Source organism: Fundulus heteroclitus, chromosome 8 (assembly GCF_011125445.2).
Source record: "Fundulus heteroclitus isolate FHET01 chromosome 8, MU-UCD_Fhet_4.1, whole genome shotgun sequence".
Taxonomy (NCBI): Eukaryota; Metazoa; Chordata; class Actinopteri; order Cyprinodontiformes; family Fundulidae; genus Fundulus; species Fundulus heteroclitus.
Genome location: NC_046368.1, coordinates 9,308,282 through 9,320,373, shown reverse-complemented (window position 1 = coordinate 9,320,373; position 12,092 = coordinate 9,308,282). Strand labels below are relative to the sequence as shown.

Sequence of the window (12,092 nt, the reverse complement as noted above, 5' to 3'; positions counted from 1 at the left end):
CTCTGCCTGAAAAACCACTCTAGCCACTTTCTATGCACCGACCTGGTGGCGGTCTCATGATTGTTCTTGTTCTTGCAGTAAGACGAGCAGCTTTACGACAGCCTAATGTAAGGCCATTAATAGCAGCGATACCAAGTCCGTTTTATATAAGCGACTTTGGGCTTCTTTTAATCTGAAGTCCTGTGAGAATTTCGTGAGTCAAAGGTTGCGGTTTCTTGGGTTTGTTTGTGACCGTGAAGCTAAGCCCAATAAATCTTTATTTAGGTTGGAAAAAAATTTTTTTTCACATGTCACTCATAAGTTTTAATAATTTTGGAAAACTGTCCAGAATGTTTCATTGGCTATGTCTCAAATCTGATTTTGACCCTTGGGAGTAGTTACTGAAAATAGGTTCTGTATACTGCAAGACAAGTTTTTTAACGCACGCAGTATTTTTTAGAATGACTCAAGGAACCTGCAGGATATTCTGTATCTTCAACCAGCAGTTTTAGAAGAAAACAAAAATAAAAGCATTTTGGTGAAAAAGTGCCCGCTAGTGGTAAATTTTATTTTATTTTTAATCCTGTCCTGTCTGGCAGTGTAGCATTAAGAATTGAGGTCTTAATACCAAAGAGAGCCCAACAGATTTACTTTCACAAGTGGAGCATTACTGCTTTCGCCATAGTGCTCCACTTGATATTATATGCAACAAAACTTTATTAGATATTATTCTGGGAATAGTTCACGCTCACCGGACACAGAAAGGGGAAGGAAGAAAAGAAAGAAAGGAAGAGAAAAAGATGAGACATTATGATAAAAGTGTGAAAAGGTGACAGAAATAGAATAGAGAAAAAAGGAGAGAACAACAACCTCGGATTCTGCTTCTGCACCTGAATGCACACACACACACACACACACACACACATATATATATATATATATATATATATATATATATATATATATATATATATATAATATATATATATATATATATATATATATAATATATATATATATATATATATAGATATATATATATATATATATATATATATATATATATATATATATATGGCCAAAAAGTTATTCATAGGTACAAATAACCAACGTCTTGATAGCGTCACTGAAAAATATGTATTATTTAATACAAGATGTATAAAGTGACGATAGCTAATAATAGGATTTTTCTGTATAGAAGTTAATCTTTAAGCACCTGAGTCCAAGCACATGTAGATGTTTGTGAGATTGCACTTGTATGTGTAAGGTTTATCCATAAGAAAAATGCTCAATAGTGGTTGAGAGGAGCCAAAGATCCAGCCTCCAGAGCACCGAGGCTGACGCCGGGGGGAACCTGACTCCAGATGCCCGAGGAGGCTCCCAGAGCAAATGAACACAAGAGGGACCAACACAGGGAAAGAGCAGAGGAGAGCCCCAAAAAACAAATGTATCCATGCATAGAGGGCACAATTCTGTACATATTCTTTTGGTTTTACAAAGTTCAAAGATCAAATGTTAAATAGCTTAATAATACCAATCAGCTACGCCCTCTTCCTAATCATACTAAAAATACATTCTCAGAGAAAGGTCTCGAATATAAAGTATTGACCAAGTTTTGTTTAAATCCATTAGTCTCGTATGCAGATATAAAAAATTTAAATGTAAAACTATTTTTTCCGTATCATTTTGTTTCCAACGTCTAAAGAGGGTACTAACCTATTTCATGTCGATCAAGCTTAAAAATGTAGAAGGAGATTTAAAAACAATAAATTTTGCCTTTATCCCGAGGCAGTAACAAAGATCCAGTTAGTTTAAAGGTTTCCTGCCTGTCACGTGATGCAGAGTCACCAAAGGAGCGAGGCGGTTCTTAATAAAAACAATCATCAAGTCATCATCTCTCCACCACTGTGCTTGAAACTAAGCCTCATTCTAAGTATGCTGTACATCTCTGCTTTGGTCTCTGTTCTCCAAAGATTGTTTCAGAAGTGTTGTGGTACCTAAGTAATGCCACCGTGTTCTGTTTTGAAGAGAAGAGGCTTTCTCCTGGCAGCCCTGCCAAAAACGCCATCCTCCTTCACTCTTTTTCCTCTTGTCTTGGCATGAATGTAAATATTTAACGTGCTATGTGAGGCCTTTAGATTCTGAGATGAGGCTTTTTCATCTTTAACGTTCTGACAGTGTGAATTTGCCGGGACATCCGCTCCTGTGAAAATGGGCAGCTGTCAAATATTTTCCATCTATGAATAAGCTTTCTCCCTGAAGTGTACCGGATTTCAGATTGGTTGGAATTTGCCTTATAACCCTTTTCCGATAGATTGGGAGCTACAATTAGTTTTCTAAGGACATTGCTGATGTCTGTCTGTCTGCCGTTGTGTTTCACACATCTTTCTGACCAGAAAACTGCAAAAACTCAGAACCAAGATTCCCATCCAGCCTGGGAAAATCTGGAAATGCATGAAATGCAGTCATTTCCAGATTTGATAAGAATAAGAAAAAATGTGGGGAAGACAAATATTTAACTTTGAAGGCAGAATACTATGCCATATTTTCTCTCTTTAGTTTGTCCTCTTTTGTGTTCCTTCTTCTTGTCTTTGTACCTTATGTTTTCCATTGTATCCTTATTTATTTCCATAACTTGCTTTATTCCTTCCTCCATTGTGTGCTTCCTTCATTCTTCTGGTTCTTCATCCTTTACTTCTGGCTTTTCATTCCCTTTCCCACGTTCCTTCCTTGTGTCCTTCTTTCTTTCCTTATCTGTGTCTTTCTTGCCTTCCATCCTAGAGTCATTTGATCTTGCCTTCCTTCCTTCTTTCTCTCTGTTTTTCTCTCTCTCTTTATCTCTCCCTTTTTTCTTTCCTTGTGTCCTTCTCACCTTTCCCCCCAACCTTTCATGGCACTTCTTTACATCTTTCCTCCTCTGTCTTACTTTCCTTCCTTCCATGTGTCTGTTTTCTCTATTTTTTTATTCCCTGCCTTTCTTCTTTGTTACTGATGTTCTGGGCTTAAACATATGTTTTAATACACACAGATTTTGATTTTTTATAACATGAAATAAGGAAAGTTTTTTTTTCTGTTCAAGTGGTTTAATCAGAAGTCCTAGTTTCTAAACTGTTCAGTGGAAAGGAGGAAATCAGAATGTGTGTTGGTCTTGCCTGAAATGGTTCCCTTGACATTCCTGGAGAATGGGCAGTAAAGAACAGTGATCTAGCAACGCTGCTTCTGTGCTGAAGAATAAAATCCCTGCTGGGAATATCTTTTTTGCCGTAATCATGTTGTGTCCCACACAAACAGAATAGCTCTTTAGCTCTATTACATGATGCATAGCATACATTGATTGAATGTGAAACAGTACATTAATCATGCCAGATGTATGATTCCAGGTCCTCGGCTGCTTTTCATATACACTGCGCCATCCAAAGCCAAGCTCCAGTGGAAAAGCGCCTGAAGCAAACCCTGGGCAGTAACATTAAGGGAGATATCATGATTTTACTTCGCTGACAAAGAGACTCAGGGGGGACATCACTTTTAAGAACAATTACTTTGAGTAAAGAAAGAATAATGAATGAAGGCTGCTTAGCCGCCTGAACGATTTCCCTCGATTTTTATGGCTGCTAAATTGTTATCAGATTTCTTCACTACCTTCTTTTAATTACTGTTATCCAAACGTCACTGACGATAAATGTACAGACGAGGACGGCTACAAGTTCAAAAGATCATTTTAATTTCTTCTGTGCGTCTCTGTGGGCTCTGAGGGGGTTCGTTTCTCTGCTTTTCCATTAAGCGGGGAAATTGCAGGTTCATGTCAGTGAGTTAACTTGGACCCATTAAATATTCAGCAGCTACACTGGTTTTCCACCCAGGTTCACTGCTATTATCAGGCGGTTGCTGGTGCTGTGGTGCGTAGGGGTAGATCAGCGTTTGCAAACCAAATGCACGGGTTGAAATTCTGAAAAATGTCACCACATTTTTATACATTTCTTCATCCTGCTCTCCGTGATTGGACACATTATATGACCAATAAAGATGTCAAGTCACGCTACTTAACGACGGCACAAAGCGTTAGCTTTTCAGCTATGCGGCAAAACACTTTAAAGGCATCTCATTCAGTGCTTTTAACTTTGACAGTTTTATTTGTCACATAATCACTCCGAGTATTTAAGCTGCAGACTGTTATTGAAGACCTCTTCATTACCTGGGAACTCTTATTCATAGGGCCTTGCAAAGTATTCAGATACCTAGAATGTGTTTCACAATGTTATAGATCAACGCAAAGTAGTGCATGGTTGTGAAGTAATGTTAGTATTAAAAGTAATGTTTTCCAGTTAAATGTTTTTAAAGTAAATTCTGAGACGTGTATTTTGTATTATTTGTATGGTTTTGTATGAGGTTTGTTACAGACCTTTAGTGAACGATCAGCGTAACTTATAAACACTAAATAACACGGCAGACAGATCAGGGAAAACATTATGGAGAAGATTATGCAGGAGGTTAAAAAATAATTTCTCCACCTTTAACACGACATCTAGGGCAGCGGTCCCCAAACTTTAATGCACCATGAACTCACGTACCGGCCTTTAAAGTGAGGAGTATAAATACAACAAAATAAAATTATTTGACCGGCTTAAAACTGTGGTATTTTCTGCAAATAATGTTTGTGTAAACATTCACAAACAGAACCAACATAAACATGCATTTAATGTTGGTTCTGGTGTGGACTCATCAGCTCTTGGTTTCATCGCACCGGTATGTCCCGCCTTAAACCACAATACTGCAACATGATTGGCCCGATACGTCTTTGGTTTGGTCACAAACGGTTGAAGCCAGAGCGGTACAAGATGGATTCTCGTGCATTTGTGAATGCATGAATTCATCTTGCAGGCAAGGTTAGATAATCTGGCTATTTATCAAAACAATTTTTGTTAAAATAAACATTGTCCTGGTTCGGAAAATAAATAAAATGGAAATAATGTACGTTTTTGTGAGGCCCGGTACTAAATGACCAGGGGGTTGGGGACCACAGATCTAGGGGACATGACAAAAACAATTTTAAAGGATGCCCTTGTTAAATATTCCAAACAATAATACTTTTTCAGCATAGAATCTAAACATTATGGAGAAAATCTAACACTGTAGATCAACTACGATCAAAATATCCTGGCAGGATCTCGCTGTGGGGATACTGTTTTTCAGCTGGGACGGGTAAGCTGGTCACAATTGTAAAATTGATGGAACTAAATACAAGCCCGTCCTGAAAAACAACCTGTTAGAGGTTCCAACAGGACAGCGACCTTAAACACACCACTAGAACTACACTGGAATGGTAGATCCAAGTAAATTAATGTATTAGAATGGCCTAGTCAAAGTCCAGATGTAAATGTGACAGAATCTCTGGCAATACTTTTACAGAGTTTGAAGGGGATGCTGAATATAAATGCATGGGCAATTTCTGTAAAACCCTTATCATTTTGCTTCTTTGCAAATTTACACCGCTTAGTGTTGATCTATAACAAACAAATCCTACAAAAAAATGAAGTTTATTCCTTTAGCTTGGTTAAATATAGATCAGACAGATTCATCATTTTAAAAAGGCATGTACCTCAAGAAAAAAAAACATAATTTTCCATTTTCTTAAACCATAACTACTAGTAAAGCCAACAAATTGCAAGGAGAGGTGGTTTTAATCGTGGAAAAGCAGACCTAAATGGAGAAAAAAATTATTCTCCTCTTCTCCGTTTAATATGACATCAATTTAAGGCCTCCCACATCATCTCGCAGAGCGACCATCTGTTTCCCTGTCTTCCTCTGACTCTATCACAGTGTTTCAAGCCGTTTGTCAGATTCAGGCGCGTCTTTCTGCCGCTCTTCCCAGCACTCATTTCTTCCGTCTTAGATTCCTCATCTCTCAGCTCTGTAATTTTGTCTGCATCTCCTGCCTACTCTCTCAATCTCTTCTGTTTTCATTTCATATCTTCCACCTATATAGTTAGAGAAAGATATAAATTGCAACTTTACACACACCTATTTATATATATATATATATATATATATATATATATATATATACACACACACACACACACACACACACACACACACACACACACACAGTGCTTGTGTGTAACGTGATTATTCTCCAATTCTATCTTGGTAAATGGTCAACTGTTTATGCAAATCCAACCTTCTTATGAGCAAATAGGTTTTCTTCATTTTGGCTGAGGACATCCCCGATAAAGCCAGAATCTTAAGCAGTTAAATGTTATTTTTTCAGGAGTTTGTGTCATTTTGGTGTATTTTTTGTGCGTGTGTGATGCACCATTAAAATGTGACAGAGTTATAGCTTTAGCCCCGTTTTGTTTTGAAGGACTGGGCTCAGGAGGAGTACAGTGGCGGCTGCCCCGTCAATGTCATGGCACCTGGTCTGCTAACATATTACCAGCCGAGCCTCAGGAAGCCTTGTGGCAGGTAATCACCCCGCTGATGACAAAAATAATCACACCTCTCCTTCTCCAATATCTCCAAATGTCTCTTCTTCTTTTGCATCCTCGTTTAGACAAACCATGGAGAAAAAAAGATCCTAATTTTTTCGAGCAAATCTTTTTTTCGGTGGTTTATTTAGGAGTTTATTATTTAATGAGATCCATTCTTTCCTTGCTGACAGGGTGAGAGATAGTGAGTGTATTTTCTGCTTGTTTATTCTATTCTTATACCATATAAGCCATTTTAATGCCTCCTCAACTTGCAGCAAGTGCACACAACTCAGACACGAGACACAGGAGTGCCTTGAATGATAACACGGTTGTCCAGATCAAAGAAAAAAAAGACAAGAGGTCATCACGAGGTTTATTCTCTGAGGAAAATGTCCCATAATCCATTTTTAATGGCTTGTCCAAGGATGCACAGAACTGTATAAACGAGAGCGACTGGAAGGTAAGGGATTCAGGTAATGCATTTCTGTAATGACATCTAGTCTACAGGGAGCAGGGGAAGCTCATTACATAACGTGACTGAAACAGCAGCGAGGCGATGGCGACCCCTCATTCGCATTCTGTCCCTGTATGAGAAATGGATCCCCAGAGACGTGCTATGACCTTGACCAGATCCAGCACAAGGAAAATACCTTTTTTAATTGCTTGAGAAATGACTTTATTAGCCTGTAGATGTGCGGGTTGAATTGAGATCCTTTGTATCTCATTAGCGGCTACATTACGGTTTCTATAATAAGCCTAATAGTCTCCGAGCTGGTTGGCTTGTTGGACTGTTTGTCTCTGTGAGATGTTTACAAAGAATGAAAATACCTGTGGTATCCCATAATAGATCTTCTCATCCGTGGTTCACAGCAACCCTGAGTTTAGAGCTTGAGAAATATTTCTTTTTTTAATCTTTTTTTTATTTAAAAGGCCAGTCTACATTTGCCAAGGTTTACAGATTCACCTCTCTACTTGAAGATTAGCAACACATCCCCGTAAATCTGAGAGGATGATCCAACGTAAAAATCTTTATTTTGCTTGGTTTCCAAAATTGCATTAACGGCTTTAAAAGATGCATTACTACCACGCAAGTAGTCCATATTGAGTATTCGACAATGAGAAGCGGTTCTGTAAAAAAGTACTTCCTCCTTGAAGTTTTTTTTTTTCAGGTTTTGATTTTCTTGTCAAACTATCAAATTATGATTTCCTTAATAAGGGGGAAAAATGCTCCAGGCCAATATGCCCTAAAGTGCAAAATTAATCAACCGCTAAACCTAATAACTGATTGTTTTTCCCTTTGCAGTGACAACTGCCATTAAGCATCTGTCATAAGAAAACATTGACTTTGGCACATTCTGCTTTGTAGAAGTGTATCAATTAAGAGGCACTGGAGAGTTTCTGCAGGAATTTGGCAGTCGCCACATCTCGCATGGCAAATTAAAAGTGTACTGGGACGTCTCAGTTTGGCCACAGTTTGCCATTGTGGCGAATGACTGCTTTCTAACAGCTTTCATGTATAATGACCCGTCGCCAGTCCAGTAACGTCAATTACAGAAATTGTTGGAGGTGCGGGCTGGAGATCTGCTGCACTGATCTACCTTGTTGAATTTTCCTGCCTTGGTGCCTTTCGACAAGCTGTACCAGGATGTAGTATGTATTGGTCACGTTATGGTGTTTCCTTAGAACCCCTGTTGCCTCTTCAAGTCCACCATCCACAAAACAGCCACAGAAAGTCATGGCCTTTCATGTAAGCTAAAGCTAGAGATTTTTCTGGGAGTTTCACAAAGTCCCATTTTGAATAACTGCGTATGTGCAAGACCGCCTCTGCTACTCTTCCACTCCTCAGGGGGATTACGTGAAAAAAATCTCCCAAATGCACTCTGATCTTTTTTCTTTCTACTGAGGCCTTCCTCTTCTTCTCACAAACATAAACGTGGTTTGCTTCTTATGACTCTCAGCCATGTTCAAAGTATACGATGAGAGCAGCGGAGCTACAATTGACAGCTATCACCGAAGCTAACCACTGGCCTAATAGATACATAAACACTAGACGTGCACATAAGAAGGAATGAGTATGTGCACTGGCATTAAGTGAGCATGTCAGAATGATTGGCATGTGGGTCAACCAATAGATAAGGTGATACCCCCAGAACTCTGAAAAATCCATGTCCTTCGAACCGAACGGCAGGCATTAGTCAGGGTTTCTACAGGCCTGCAGCTCTCACAGAGATCTAATTTTTTAACCCTCCTTTTTCTGTATGACTAATGTCAGGATGGAAGGTTAGGCAAGGCAAGCTTATTTGTATAGCACTTTTCCGTAACAAGACGATTCAAAGTGCTGTACATGAACAGGAAAACATTACAGACAGGAAAAACAAAGGAATAACCTAAATTAATCTTTGGCTCCTTTCTGTTCTTTCTCTCACTAGAGAAGGTCGCATTACCCTCCTGCTCCTGCTCCCCCCCCCCTGCTGTCCCTGCTTCTGCTGTGTCTTGTCTTTCTGTGTTCTCTCCTCATATCATCCGAACTCTGGACACTATGGATCTGGTCAGCTGGTCTCTCAATGCTACTGACAAAAATTTTCCGACGGGAAGGCAGGGAAATGGGGACCCGTCCTGTCCTGACGGGACACACATCATGGGATACACCCTAGATTCCTGGTACAGGTGAAAAATGGGGTGTTTTTCGATTTTGTCAGTCGAGGACGTTGAAGACGTATACATGTATGGATTCATGATACTCAGATTTCTTTTATTGGATTCGGAGGATTTCTGGTGTACCAGCAACTCAGAGGATGTTGGTAGCAAATATGGCCATGATCAGGCTGCCGGCCATATATGATGTGATCACTAAGGCTGTGAACAAGCAGAGCTCCAAGCTGGATGCGACGGAAAGCAGGCTGGCTATGGTGGCTGAACTCAGGATGGATGGGATAAATCTGGATGTGAAACGTGGAAAAAAGACCAACAAATTAAGAATATTGGATTAGGGATGTGGAGCCAGTGACAAAGGACTTGAAAGCAGATGGAAAAGTTGGTGCAGCTTGTTCTCAAAACAAATAGCGTATTTGGATTAGGTTTTCCCCTCTTATCTAAAACTCCCCTGGATGTTATGGCGAGAGGGCCCAGAACTGCTCCCCCCGCTCCCTCCTCCCCTGCGGACATCTGTGGATGCGTTCAGAACAGTGGCACCGGTTGATAAACTTTCCATCATATCAAGGACAATGGCCCTCTGGACAGTGCTCATGGGCAAACTGATCCAACGTTCACTACACACACAACTGATGCACATAATCTACATGAACTTACATGCAATGTAAACTTTCTGCTTAAATTTTGTCTCTTTATATGTGCTTTTCTCATGCAGAGGTTTTTTGATATCTCAAACTGTATCCTGGTTAAGAATAAAGGGCCACATAAACGGAAATATGCCTTTTTTTTCCTTCTCGCTCTACAAATGTGGCTCCTATCTTTGCACAGAGTTAAAGGCAGCGCCCTATGGAAGCCGCGTCAGGTGGGATCCTTGGCAGCAAGGCCTCAGTCAAATTGTTCCCCCGAAATGTTTGTGATGTATGTGATGGATGGTTGTACTGAAACTGTAATTTCCAGCTGTTATTATTAAAGCATTTCTGATTCTGACTAGATTTTTTTTCATACATTAAGGAACATACAGAATTACTCAATTGTTTCTATTCATAAGACATAATCTAAATATATCCTTAGGGATTTCTGATCTAAAGTAATTTTGTCCAACTTTTCTAAAGCTATGACTAGAATAACTTCTTTTGTTTCATTGCTTCACTGAAGCTTCATCGCCAAAAATTAAAAGCTTTTTTTTTTCTGTTCATATGGAATATTGGGTAAAATGGAATGACCATTTCACCCAACATAACAAATAGAGTTTTTGAACAGGATAACCAACTATAGCTTTAAAGCTTTAAAATAATACAATTCAATACCACCTGCTTGTTTACATGGCATGATAAAAGCTCACATTTTAACTGATTGTGAACTTTATTCCGTGTGCCCATGTTATTTTTAGCTCATGGAAGTGACCGCAGCTAGCAGCGCTTCAGGTGAGGAGGATGACTGTTTTGTTATTTGAAGCAGTTTTCATTGTTGTCAAGGGGAGCTGCTAAACCTTAGCTCATCGTTGCCCAAGTGATGTGTGAATGCATTAGAGCTCATTTTCCTTACAACACATACACCATCCAACGTATCATAAGCAATGGATGCGTAAAACATGGCAGCTGCAGCAAATCTCACTTTTTTCCTCTTGTTCAATCAATGTTTTTTTGTGAGGTTGTAACTGGGCAACACAGTGATTGATTTGGGGGGGGGGGGGAACGCTGTCCATACCTCATTTATTTATTATTTTCTTATCAGGAGGCGTTAGATACAGGTATGTCGGCAGTTTCCCTGTTGCTTTCCCAGATGGAGTTGGGTACTGCATAGGCATATATTTCTTCCTGTACATCTCTAAACCATGGGTTTGATTTGCATCCTAAGATATGGAGCCTCATGTTGACCAAGATTACATTTTGTAGCCTGTCCTTGTATAGCGCTTTATCAAGTTGAGAGGACACCAAAGCGCTTCACACTACATTCAGTCATTCACACCCTGATGGTTTTGAGCTGCATTGTAGCCACCGCTGCCTTCGGGCAGATTGACAGAAGCAAAGCTGCCATACATCGGTGCAACCGGGCCCTCTGGCCACTGACAGCAGGCTGTTGCCCAAAAAAACACAAAACGACTGAGACAGTCAGGACACGGGCTCAAACCATTTTTCCGGAGCCATTGAGAGGTGAATTTTCTGCAGTGCTCTGGCTTGTCGCCCTGCTGATTAACCAAAGCGAGCCTTAGCTAGAGGTCATGAACTGATGGCCAGATATTCTTAGCAGAATTCATGGTTCCATCAACTGTAAAGAGTCAGCCACGCCCAGAAACAGCAAACCAGCCCCAGACTATTACATTACCATTATTTGTTTGGCTGTTGGTATATGGTCATTGTCTGGATTACTATGTTAGTTTAACACTACATGTGATGGGATATAAATGGTTTCACGTTCTCCTGGTGGTGTTCTCCTTGGTCAGCAATGGTTTTGGCCTTGAAACTCTGGCCTTGGACTCTTTATTATTCTAGTGAGAGAGGTCTCCAGAGGATTATAGATGCCAGTGACTTTGTTTCTCCTCTTTACTTGAACATCTTTAGCTCGGTGCATGATGTGTCTCTTTTTGAGACCTATCAGGCTACTTCATGTTGTCTGGTAGGGTCTAGTTAGTTGTTTTAGGGATCATGGCTGGCATCGCTAGTAAAATGTAACTGCAGCTTCCAAAAAATGTGGTAAATCCAAGCTAATGTATGATTTAATAAGTGAGGTGAATATTTTTTTTACATAGGGCCATGTTAGTTTTGGATAGCTTTTTATACCTTAACCAATTTCTGCATTTGAGTACTTATTTTTGTATTTACTCTGATTATCTTTTTCTGAGTTTATAAATTGTTAGATAAAATCAACTGCAGACAGTACCAGGATGTTAATGCTCTTGCATTGTATTTGTATGGATAGGATATGTATAATGTTTATGCAGATATTCTGTCCATACTCATTATTTTTACATGCATTTGTCCATATCATTATATT

At 39.5% G+C, this 12,092-nt stretch overlaps 1 protein-coding gene across 2 annotated transcripts in view; it reads left to right on the top strand.

The window, feature by feature from the left end:
- The window catches only part of si:ch211-127i16.2 (probable flavin-containing monoamine oxidase A), a 99,303-nt gene that overhangs the window by 70,651 nt on the left and 16,560 nt on the right, over window positions 1–12,092 (top strand). The window contains exon 11 of one of the 2 annotated variants that reach the window (XM_036140075.1): window positions 6,341–6,441. The exons of the other annotated variant lie outside the window; for it this stretch is intronic. Coding sequence (XP_035995968.1) covers window positions 6,341–6,441 — 101 coding nt within the window. The remainder of the gene's footprint in view (window positions 1–6,340; window positions 6,442–12,092) is intronic. 2 annotated transcript variants of the gene reach the window in all.